Source organism: Scyliorhinus canicula, chromosome 7, assembly GCF_902713615.1.
Source record: "Scyliorhinus canicula chromosome 7, sScyCan1.1, whole genome shotgun sequence".
Lineage (NCBI taxonomy): Eukaryota > Metazoa > Chordata > Chondrichthyes > Carcharhiniformes > Scyliorhinidae > Scyliorhinus > Scyliorhinus canicula.
Genome location: NC_052152.1, coordinates 165,360,101 through 165,372,937, shown reverse-complemented (window position 1 = coordinate 165,372,937; position 12,837 = coordinate 165,360,101). Strand labels below are relative to the sequence as shown.

Below are 12,837 nucleotides of genomic sequence, written 5' to 3'. Positions count from 1 at the left end.
GCAAAACCCACACAAACACGGGGAGAATGTGCAAACTCCGCATGTACAGTGACCCAGAGCCAGTATCGAACCTGCGCCGTGAGGCAGCAATGCTAACCACTGCGCCACTGCGTGCTGCCCACAAATACATTTTTCATATTGATGCTGCATTTGAGGATCTTCTTCCTGTTGTGAAACATCACCACTTGTATGATGAGGCTGTTTCAACATCAGGGGGAAAGGTATAGTTGTAAATGAGTTGTAAACTATTTTAACAAGTCTAGAAATTTGAGTATGTATTCATATAGTATTTTTGTCCTTTCACAAATTCATTTTCTTTTTTTTAAAACAAGCATTTTATTAAGGTTTTTCTTTGGCATTGTAACAGCAACAAAATAAACAATGTACATAGCAAGGAAAATATAAACATACTGAAAGTACTACCTCCCTCTCCCACAGGTCCCACCATTACGTACCCCCTAATCTACGTTAGCCTAACCCCCCCCCCCCCCCCCCCCCCCCCCCCCCCCTTCTACTGATGATTAATTCTCTGCGAAGAAGTCGATGAATGGTTGCCACCTCCGGGCGAACCCTAACAGAGACCCTCTCACGGCGAACTTAATTTTCTCCAGGCAGAGGAAGCCAGCCATGTCCGATAGCCAGGTCTCCGATTTCAGGGGCTTTGAGTCCCTCCATGCTAGTAATATCCGCCTCCGGGCTACCAAAGAACAAAGAACAAAGAAAATTACAGCACAGGAACAGGCCCTTCGGATCTTCCAGCCTGCGCCGATCCAGATCCTTTATCTAAACCTGTCTCCTATTTTCCAAGGTCTACTTCCCTCTGTTCCCGCCCATTCATATACCTGTCTAGATGCTTCTTAAATGATGCTATCGTGCCCGCCTCTACCACCTCCGCTGGTAAAGCGTTCCAGGCACCCACCACCCTCTGCGTAAAAAACTTTCCACGCACATCTCCCTTAAACTTTCCCCCTCTCACCTTGAAATCGTGACCCCTTGTAACTGACACCCCCACTCTTGTGAAAAGCTTGTTGCTATCCACCCTGTCCATACCTCTCATAATTTTGTAGACCTCAATCAGGTCCCCCCTCAACCTCCGTCTTTCCAACGAAAACAATCCTAATCTACTCAACCTTTCTTCATAGCTAGCACCCTTCATACCAGGCAACATCCTGGTGAACCTCCTCTGCACCCTCTCCAAAGCATCCACATCCTTCTGGTAATGTGGCGACCAAAACTGCACGCAGTATTCCAAATGTGGCCGAACCAAAGTCCTATACAACTGTAACATGACCTGCCAACTCTTTTACTCAATACCCCATCCGATGAAGGCAAGCATGCTGTATGCCTTCTTGACCACTCTATCAACCTGCGTTGCCACCTTCAGGGTACAATGGACTTGAACTCCCAGATCTCTCTGTACATCAATTTTCCCCAAGACCCTTCCATTGACCATATAGTCCGCTCTTGAATTTGATCTTCCAAAATGCATCACCTCGCATTTGCCTGGATTGAACTCCATCTGCCATTTCTCTGCCCAACTCTCCAATCTATCTATATTTTGTTGTATTCTCTGACAGTCCTCCTCGCTATCTGCAACTCCACCAATCTTAGTATCATCTGCAAACTTGCTAATCAGACCACCTATACCTTCCTCCAGGTCATTTATGTAGATCACAAACAGCAGTGGTCCGAGCATGGATCCCTGTGGAACACCACTAGTCACCCTTTTCCATTTTGAGACACTCCCTTCCACCACTACTCTCTGTCTCCTGTTGCCCAACCAGTTCTTTATCCATCTAGCTAGCACACCCTGAACCCCATACGACTTCACTTTTTCCATCAACCTGCCATGGGAAACCTTATCAAACGCCTTATTAAAGTCCATGTATATGACATCTACAGCCCTTCCCTCATCAATTAACTATGTCACTTCCTCAAAGAATTCTATTAGGTTTGTAAGACATGACCTTCCCTGCACAAAACCATGCTGCCTATCACTGATAAGTCTATTTTCTTCCAGATGTGAATAGATCCTATCCCTCAGTATCTTCTCTAACAGTTTGCCTACCACTGGGGGCAAAGGCCAGAACGTCTGCCTCTTTCTCCTCCTGGATTCCCGGATCCTGCGACACCCCGAAAATCGCCACCTCTGGACTCAGTGCAACCCTCATATTTAATACCTTGGACATGATGTCAGCAAACCGCTGCCAAAAATCCCCTCAGCTTTGGACATGACCAGAACATATGGACATGGTTCGCTGGCCACTAGCTACCTCCTCACCATGGCTATATTAGCCACCCAGTAATAATTACTGAAATTCGGCAGCGCCAGCCCACCATCCCCCCGCTCCGCTCGAGCAGTGCCCTCTTCACTCGCAGGGACTTGCCCCCCCCCCCCCCCCACTCCCCACACAAAGCCCACAATAACCTTATTGATCCACTTTAAAAAGGATGAAGATGGGGAGGCATTGGAAAACGAATAGGAATCTCGGGAGTACCGTCATTTTACCGATTGAACTCTGCCCGCCAGAGACAACGGGAGCGCATCTCACCTCCGGACATCCTCCTTCATCTGATCCACCAGCCGGGCCAAGTTCAATTTATGTAGCCTGTCCCAATCCCTTGCCACTTGGATGCCCAGGTACCTGAAACTGTCACCTACCACTCTGAACGGCAGTTCCCCCAGTCGCCTCTCCTGACCCCTCACCTGGACTACATACATCTCGCTCTTGCCCATATTGAGCTTATACCCCAAAAACCGGCTGAATTCCCCTAAAATTTCCATAATTTCTTCCATCCCCTCCATTGGGTCTGAGACATATAAAAGCAGGTCATCCACATACAATGAGACCCTGTGTTTCACTCAGCTCCCCGGACCAGCCCATTCCAGCCCCTTGAGGCCCTCAGAGCAATTGCCAGCGGCTCTATTGCCAGCGCAAAGAGCAGTGGGGAGAGGGGACATCCCTGTCTCGCCCCCCAGTGCAGTCTAAAATAGTCCGAAGTTGTCCTGTTTGCCCATACACTTGCAACCGGAGCCCGGTACAGCAACCTAACCCAGTCAATAAAGCCCATCCCAAATCCGAACCGCTCCAGCATCTCCCATAAATAATCCCACTTAACCCGGTCAAAAGCTTTCTCTGCATCCACTACCTCCACCTCCCTACTCTCCAGGGGCATCATGATCAAATTTAGCAGCCTTCTTACATTGGCCACCAGCTGCCTGCCCTTAACGAACCCTGTCTGATCCTCCACAATATCGTTGGTACACAGTCTTCAATCCTTCACCCTTGCACCTTTGCGCTGCGAGCCTGGCACCCTGGCAATGCCCTAGTGTCACATGGGCACCCAGGGTACCACTCTGCCCGTGCCCGACCATCCAGGGGTCTCTGATGACCTCGGAGACCCTTCCAGGTGCTGTTACATCTGGTCCACTTTTATGGAAACCAGTGCGAAACAGCAGTCTGGCACAGTCTACCGGACATGGCCGTTAGTTCGCGGGCGTCGGGGAATATGGCGCTGACATATTTAAATGAATTTAATGGCTCATTTAAATATGTTAATCTGGATCTAGCCCAGATTGTGACATCTTGCAAGATTTTGTAAAATCTCATCAGAAGTTGCAAGCATTGCGGCGAATCCCGCGAGAGGCCTCTCAGAAGCTTCATTGGCCTCATCAGGTCACCAAGTTGGACATGACAAGGCCATTAAATCGTGCCCTTTGTCACTCATTGAAAATTCACGGGTTGGAGCCCACCAAATTTTAAAAATATGACAAATTATTTTTCCACTGAGAGAATGGGCAGAATCTTGTGGAGGTGATGACTAGCTGCAGCCATTGGCTGGAGAGCCGGCAAGAATCAGCATCGCATCTTTTCAGGAAGGCTCGCCATATCTTGATTCTTGACAGAGGCCTTTGTGTGAAATTTCTGCCAGTTTCCTGAATTCCACAAAGGTACTTAATAGCAGTGTGCTTCAAGACACCGCCAATAGCAGAGTGCGCCAAAAAAAAACTAGCAGAGTGCGTCAGAACACTGCTTTCGAAAAGAAATACTTGAATATTTTGATACACTCATTTACAGAAATGATAGCTTTATGTGGGATAATTTTTAATTTCTTCCTTCTCTCACTAGGAAAGCAGTTCAGAGTGGTCATCATTTCCACTGTGCACACTTACGAAAGCAACATTTCTTCAAAGAGCGCCGGGCTGGAGTTCTTCAATCAATCCAGGGTTTTGAACACAGCCATGACACGGGCCCAGTCTCTTGTGATAGTTGTTGGCGATGCTTTGGCTCTTTGCTCTGTTGGAAAATGCAGCAAAATTTGGAAGAGGTATATTCAGGAGTCCATTTACAATAAAGCCGTTTACCCAGAGGAGCTCACAATGGAGCATATTAAGCAGACCATTGTTGACATGGAGACTTGGACTCACAATGAGGAAGATGAAAGTGATAATGATTCCTATTATTCAGACAAAGATATTGATCCAATCCTACAAGAACTTTTAGATGAGAGCAAGAATGTGATGTTAACGGTGACAGAGGAAGGATTGATGGACATATTTGAAGGCGAGGAAATAGTATCAGAGAATAATAATAATGAAATTCCAACAGTATACACCCAGTCCTCTCAGAAGAAAAGAACTGCACAGTACACTGATTATCCTATTCATGTTCTGAACACATTGCTAACAACTCAACCTACAAAGTATAAGAGATGTGAGATAGTCATGGAAAAATTTTACAAAGGCGATGCTGTCACTCTGGATGAACCTCAGAATGTACACATTAAGATAGAAGGTCGTGTTAACTGTGGACAATCATTCCCTGGTGATCAGGTTTTAGTTGAAATTTTGCCCCAGGACTCAGGCCACGGTGATCATTCTGGTGTCAGTGGAAAAGTTGTTGGAGTGCTGAAGGCAGGCGATTTGCCAAGAACCTTTGTCTGCACGGTAGATGAATACGATTCAAATGTGATGGTTCCTATCAACAAATGCATTACAAAAATCTACACGCCATCAGCAGATAAAAAATCTCGCAACAAAATCCTTATTCGCAAATGGAAGAAAGACAAATTTGTGACAAAAGAAACAATAAGTCTTACTGAAGAAATAAAGAGGAATTTTTTCTTTGTTGTTGAACTAGTACGCTGGCGTAGCAATTTTTACTATCCATTGGGAATTGTAACAAAACTACTTCCTGCAGCAGTAACAATGGATCAAGGAATGGAAATACTGAATTTGGAAAATCATGTTCACGACAGCTATCCAAAAGAAGCTCTCAAAGAGATACCAGAACACAATTGGAAATCTAGGGAAAGGTTGGATGAAAATCGAAAGGACTGCCGCAAGTATTTCACATTCACTGTGGATCCCTTGGTTTCCAAGGATCTTGATGATGCTATCAGTGTGCGAGAGTTAGATGAAAGTTATGAAATAGGGGTTCACATCTCAGATGTGTCAAGCTTTGTGCAAAAAGGTGGTTTTTTAGATAATGAGGCACAGAAGCGTGGAGTTACTTACTATCCGCCGGACAGAGAGCCAATTAACATGCTACCTCCCAAACTTAGTCAAGAAATCTGTAGCCTGCTGCCAGGAAAAGAATGCAATGTAATTTCTCTGTTTGTTGTAGTACAAAAGGGCACAGACAATGTCGTTGAAGCACACTTTTCACGTTCTGTTATCAAGTCAGACAGAAGATTTTCCTATGATGATGCAGAGGACATCATCAAGGAGTTTAGTGGAAGTGAACTGAGGTTTGACACTCTGGAAGATTCAATTGCTGTAGCCTTTCACTTCTCCAGAATCCACAGGAAATATCGACTTCAAGATGACTTCTATTATCAACAGCCTGATGAAAAAGAGCACCTCGGAAACAGACAATCCCATCAGATGATTGAAGAACTCATGATAATGATGAATAGCTCTGTTGCTGAATTCTTGACCAGAAATAATGAAACAGTAAGTGTGACACCGTTGAGATGCCAGAATTCTCCTGCTCTTAAGGACATGGCGAATCTAGAAACTAAGCACAGAAAGTTGATTTGCCTTTCCATTCATCTCTCTCACCAAATTGGCATCACACCAAATGTTCAATTTCCACCTTGTGAGGAATTCCAGGTCTTGTCTTCTTTGTGGAACAGCCTGATAGCAGCAGCTAAGGCTTCTGACGTTCATAAGTTGTCAGATTTCATTGCAACAGATGATATTCACCCAAATCTTGCCCCGGTAATATTAGAACTGAGAAAACGTATGCACAAATCATCCTTCGTGTGTTCTAACTCGACAGCTGGGTCAAAGCAAGGGCATTACTCTCTGCAACTTGCATGTTATACTTGGGCCACTTCACCCATTCGCCGATACCTGGACATTATTATCCAGCGTTTCCTTACCGCTGTCCTATGCAAGGGGCACCTTCCATACAGCCAACAGGAAATTGAAAAAATATGCATTGATTTCAACAGAAAGAGTAGGAATGCTTCCAGCTATGAAAAAAAAGCTCAAAACCTTCACTTTGCAACACAGCTTCGAAGTCAAGTGATGCAAAAGCTGGCATTCACGATTGATGTTGAACCACAAACCAGGTACTTCAAGGTTATGTTCCCTTTGAACAATGATACTTTATCAGAATGTCACCAAGTAAGTTACAGAACTCTGCAGCTGGTGGATCAACCTGCATACGATGAGAGCAAACACTCAATGAAATTAACATGGAGGAAAAGAATCTACTGCATAGAAACACCAAGAAATTCTATTTTTCCACCTGGGCCGTTCTGTAACCCGCATGTCTATACTGTTGGTGCTGACACTTGGCAGCAATTTGTAGATGCAGTCAGATCAGAAGAATTTTGCAAGGTGGCCGTCCTTCTCCTGGAGAAGAGCCAAGATTCTAAACCTAATGGCAAGCGGGGGTACTTTGGCAAAATAGAAGTAAGCAAGGGCCAACATTCCTCAGTTTCTCATTATGTACGCATTTTCCTGGAAATTAAAAATGGTGATGCTTTGCAGTTGCAGCTGACCACAGATATGAAGAAAGGATTCTTGGTGCCAACCGTTCAGTTGTTGAGTGTAACCCCAATGTTTGAGATTTGTGTCGAACATGCAGAAAATCCCATTACATGCTTTTCAAAGCACGCTACAAGGTCGCCCCAAACGGTCTATCCTGACGCAAAGGAGTACCAAGCAATCTGGGGACCACTGTGTGCAATGGAATCTGCAACAAATGCTGTCTGTGAGAATGAAGTTATCATCGTTTATGATGTGAAGATAACTTGGAAGAGAAAGGATACACAAGGCAGGAAGCTGTATGGCTCATTTTCTATTCCAAAAGAATTTTGTAAAAATTGGCATATTGAAAGTGCCCTGACCAATTGCTATCTGTGTATCCGGTGCAGAGGCTTGAAACAGAAAATAGAAAGGAATCTGACAAAAAATGAGGAGATCCTTTGTCAAAGTTTTAATGCCCTTCAAATATCAGAAAACTCCTCTGAGCTGAATATTGACCCTAATAGTTACATCTGGGTTGCTCATGCTGTGACTGAAGAGTTTCAAAATGATCGTTCTGAATCCAATAGAGAAGCCGACATGAAGACAAACTTTTCTGTGCACAAAATGTCCATGGATAATATCCCAAATGAAATATTCCAGAAGGATACAATGTTCACTGTGGAGATAATTCCAAAATTACTTCCCAATGTGTGAGTACAATGGCTGGACAACCGTAATTAAATGCTTTGTGTCCAATCTTTTTGTAGTTAATAGGATTGAAAAGTTGGAATTCCTCAACCATTAGGATTTGGCTTCAGAAGCTACAAAATTACCATATATACCTATGTAATAGGTGAATTTTTGAATCCAATTATTGAGGACAGACATTTTTGGCTGGATTCTCCATTTGGAAGACCCCTGTACCTGGGTGGGGGGGGGGGGGGGGGGGGAGGCACCTAGGCATTCTGGTGATGGGGAGGGGGGCACCCAGGCATTCTGGTGATTGGGGACTGCTGTGCGATGTGGGTTGGAGGTGGAGGAGTGTCAGGACCGATTTGTGGTGCGGGGTGGTGTTGGGCCTCGGATGGGCTCAGATAGTCACTACCATCATGGCCCAGGTAGCCCCCTTGGTCCGCCACACCAGGGCCACGATTATAGTGACCACAAGTGAACCGCGCCCACATGGTTCACGAGCATGGGGATCGGAGAATCATGGGAGGGTGGATCATTGGAAGCCGGGCCTGCTAAATAGATGCAAATGCATCATTACGAATAATTTGCATTTATTAACATGTTCTCATTAACATGCGCTGTGGAACTCGTTCATGCCCCCAGCAGGCGAGTGGGTCGAAGCAGCGTGTTCAGACCGATTTCATCCTGACACCCGATGTTCCGTCCCAAGGGGAATGCATTCTGGGCATCCCGGGAAGGAGAATCTAACCCTAATGGTCAACTTTTATGCAAGTAATATTCTTGTGGGGTTTACATGTGTGCTTGATCTGGGCCAGTTTGTGATCCGGAGTCATGTCTTTATTCTTACCCAGCTTGTTCATTATCTCAGCACCCAATTAACAGCAATATTTTATAACACAGGCAGATATTTGACACCGTGAATTTAATGTTTTTACATCAATTCATTCCACTGTTTTTGGTATGATGTTGCATTTTGAAATGTATTTCCATACTGATCAGTTCACACTTGACTGTGGTTATCATTAGACTATATTTTGTTGTTGTTTGTTTGTAGCTATCTAAACAACAATGGTCTCTGCTTGGCCCATAATTTTCATCTTTGTCTTGCACAGGAGGTACAGTAGGCTGGTTTTTGCCCATTGTCAGGTCATTTTCCAACTTTGCAATCCTGCTTCCTGAGTGGCCGTGCTCTCCCACTGTATTTTCACCCAGTAGGCTTGGGACCATCGTCTCCAGGCAAGGCCGGGCAGAGGCTGAGGTGGTTAGAAGAACCACTGTTGGCTGGGCCCAGCCCAGTCAGTAGCTGAGTGTGAAGCCTCTTAGCCCTCATCCCCACGTGCCAAATACCCATCACACCCCGTGCACCCTCATACTCCCATACCCACACCGGGTATCCACTATACACAATACTCTTCATTGGGAAGCCTTTGAGATGGCCATCAGGCAGATAAAGTCAAGATAAAGTGTCATTCAAAATCATGCAGAAAAAAATACTTTTGGAACCACATAAAACTGCCAAGGTAAACAACAGTCATCAAATGCTACTTCCATAATCCTATCATAAAACTTTCATGACAAGCAAACTCACAAACCCCTTGACAACTCTATCCTGTGCTGAGCTGAATCCATTAGTGGAGTTTGGGGTGTAGCCAAGGCTTCCCAATGAAGAGTTTTGTGCATAGTGGATACTCGGTGTGGATAATGAGAATCTATTGAATGACTGTGAGCTGAATTTTGCATGCCCCTCGTGGGCCTGCATCCTGTAAAATGTGGGGTGCCCACCCCATCACCTTCTGGCACAATCCTGAGGACAACCCCATGAAGGGGTGGCGCTGGGTGGGGGAGGGGTGGGTGTTGGGCAGGTGTCATAATCGACAGCCCGCCTGTCTCAATCTTCTTCTGCAGTCCTGACAGAAGCCACTGATGCCTCCCTGACATTACCAAGACTGATGGAGCAGCTAGCCAACCGAGTGGGACTTCCTAGGAAAGTTGTTAGGGGGAATCAATAGGTTTAGTAAAAGCAGGATACAGCTTACACCCCTGCATTAAAGAGCACATATTAGTCAAATGCCTATACCTCTTAATCTTTACACACTCTCAAGGACCTTTGATCAGCAGAACTAGCCAGCAATGCTGTTTACTTGTAAGAAGAACAGATAGTCTCCAGCTAGGAGGAGATAACAGCCAAGCATCTGGGTGAAGGTTTAATTTTTTAAAAAGTATTTTTATTCCAAATTTCCAACATTTTTACAAGTTACAACAAACACAACCCCCCACCCCCCTCCCCCCAACACATTAAGTCCCCCACCAGCCCCACCTACCCACTCACTTGCTCCCTCCCCCCCCCCTTCCATCAGCAGTCATCGGTAACCGACTCCCCAAATGTAAAATGAACAAACCCCAACTATTGTAGAACACTTACCTCACTTAGAGCAGATTTCACTATCTCCAGGGCCAAAAATCCAGCAGGTCCCCCTGCCATAGAAAAGGCACAGGATGGAGAGGCTGACCTCCACCCCAACAAGACCCGCCTACGAGCAATCAGTGAGGCGAAGGCTAAGGTATCCGTTCCACCTGCAGCTCCAGCCATTCTGACAACTCAAATATGGGGGGCGACTGTCCGATATTGAGGCCAAGTGTTTGCGCCATCGTGAACGCCGTCGTGAAACGCGACGGTGCGAACAGGGCCTGGGCACGACCTATTCTGACCCCACAGGGGGCCAGCACGGCGCTGGAGCGGTTCATGCCGCTTGTTGTTGGGAAATTCGGGAAGGCATTCCTCGCAAAGTCCTACACCTGTATATACCTGAAACCTTCGCTCAGCGCCAACCCAAACCTCTTTCTCAGCTCCTTCAAACTTGCAAATCGCCCTCCCAGAAACAGATCCTTCATTTCCTTAATCCTCTTCTCTTCCCATCCCCGGAACCAGCATCTACCCTCCCCGACAGAACTCTCTACTTACCTAAGGTTAAAAATCGTGGAATAACTAGTCTGAAGCCTGTTAGCACTCTTTACCACAGGATTTGGAAAAATGACAATCATCCTGCACTTAAAATAATGGAATAAAGAGAAGCAGCAATAGCTGGCAATCTGAGATAAAAATAGGAATTGCAGAATTCCTCAACAGGTTAGTCAGCATGTGTAAAGAGCAAGTGCAGAAGTTATGAAATTCTTTTTGTCAGACCCGTGGTTAATGCCAGACTACCAATCCTTACAACTTCTATTTGTATTTTACAGACGTCAGGAGCGTGCTGTGCAGAACCTCACTGTCTGTTTCCCACTGGCTCAGAGCATAGCACTGGGTCATCGCATACCACCGAGACGTAAGAACAGCTTACAAACTTTATTGCATATTTATCCCAAATATAAGACCAGAATATATTCATTGGTTCTGTCGAGAGTTTGAAAGGCACATTTGTTTTAGAGCCGTATTAACTCTTTCACAGCAGCTCTAAAGTTTATTCACTCAAATAACCGTTGCCCTGTAAGAGTATATTCTGAATATTTCAGAAGTATGAGAACCTCCTGCCTACTCCAAAACACTGAAAGAATGGTGTGTTTTTGTTGTAGGAGTCACTTAACACTGAACAGTTTTCTGAACTCTACCCTTCAGTATAGATTGAGATTAGATGGTCGAAGTGAAATTTTTGTTGAAGTTTTTCTTTTATGACAGGTAAAGCTATTAAACATATATTTCAATTACACAGTTGTGTCAATCATAACAGAAGATATAAATAAATTACAGCATTGTGCCAGTCATACCCGAAATGCGATCAAAATTTACACTGGTGCTAAAACACACCAAAAAAATGTGGGACGGGATTCTCCGTTGGTCAACGACAGAATCGAGAAAGGTGATTGGGCGGAGAATTGTACGTGAAGCCAAAATCGTGGCCGCGTAAGGCAACCACCAGAATGCCATTCTCCGTTGCCTCGACAGCGGCGTCAATGCATTCTACTCTGCGTGTACAGTAAATGCTGTTCATATATTATTAGCGGGCCTGACCTGGTATTCTCCAGGGCCTCCGCGACGCTCTGCACCCGCCCGGAGGAATACTTGATGGTGAGTTTCACTTGTTTTAAAAATCAGGAAATCAGACATCATGGCTGATGAGGGAGAGAGAGAGGAGGCAAAGCACACAGAGGCATGACCTTGGGCTGCCGCTCCTGCCACTGACAAGGCTGGCTGCGGGTGTGGGGGCGGGCGGGACACCTGGGGACCAGTGGATGGGCCATGGTTCGGGGTGACTCGCTGTGGGACCGGGGTGTCCAGGCACGAGTTGTCATTGCAGTGGCCTGCAAGGCAGCCATCTTGCTGTGCGCCCCACTGACTGCCCTCCATGGCCTGTGGTTGTACAGAGTGACACCAGCCATATGGGTGCCCCCACCCCTGCACACGAGCCCCCATCCTCCACCCCACCAACTCCCATCCAACCAATTCTCCCCCCTCTCAACTGGCCGCCATCGGCTGGCAGGGCAGCACACGGCCCACCCAAGGGCAATGCCCACAGAAGCCCCTGCAGGAGAGTGCCGGATGGACTCCTGGAGCATACCGCTAGCATGGGTAGCGTCACCCAGTGGTGGCCCTGGTACATGGCTGCCTGTGACAGGGCAGCTCTCTCCTGTGCCTCGGCCACTGCCCGCACAGAGTGTCCCAGGCCTTGGACATCCTGACCCATGGCCGATACCTTCACCCCCAAGGCTTCCACGGAGGATGCCACCCGTGCGGTGTTTGCCTGGATAGCATGTATTGTCGGCACCACCTCCTGCCCCTGCAGGTGATCGGAGTCCTCCAACTGCACCTGCAGGTGCTGGATGGTTGCTGACACCCTGTCATGTTGTCACTGGCTCTGTGTTTGCATCTCCACTATTGACGGGACCGCCCTTCCCAGAAACCCGAAACCAGTCCATTTGGCAGCTAATCCCTGGGATCAGGTCACTCTCCGACCCACTCAGCCAGACCATTCGATGCTGGTTGGTAGGGAGTATTGTCTCATAAAACACTGAAAATCGTCACCTGTAAAGGGGTTACCATTGTCCAAAACAATTGCCTTGGGAATCCCATGAATCGCAATCATAATGCAAAGATTCTACTGTGGCTGCCGATGCAGTGGTCCATCTCACATCGACTGATAGTCACTTTGAGTGGACATCTACCATCA

At 46.4% G+C, this 12,837-nt stretch overlaps 1 protein-coding gene across 3 annotated transcripts in view; it reads left to right on the top strand.

The window, feature by feature from the left end:
* Nucleotides 1-12,837, top strand: part of helz2a (helicase with zinc finger 2a) — a 138,099-nt gene that overhangs the window by 62,237 nt on the left and 63,025 nt on the right. For all 3 annotated transcript variants that reach the window (XM_038803190.1, XM_038803191.1, XM_038803192.1), the window contains 2 exons: nucleotides 4,131-7,692; nucleotides 10,913-10,998. In XM_038803190.1, coding sequence (XP_038659118.1) covers nucleotides 4,131-7,692; nucleotides 10,913-10,998 — 3,648 coding nt within the window. The remainder of the gene's footprint in view (nucleotides 1-4,130; nucleotides 7,693-10,912; nucleotides 10,999-12,837) is intronic.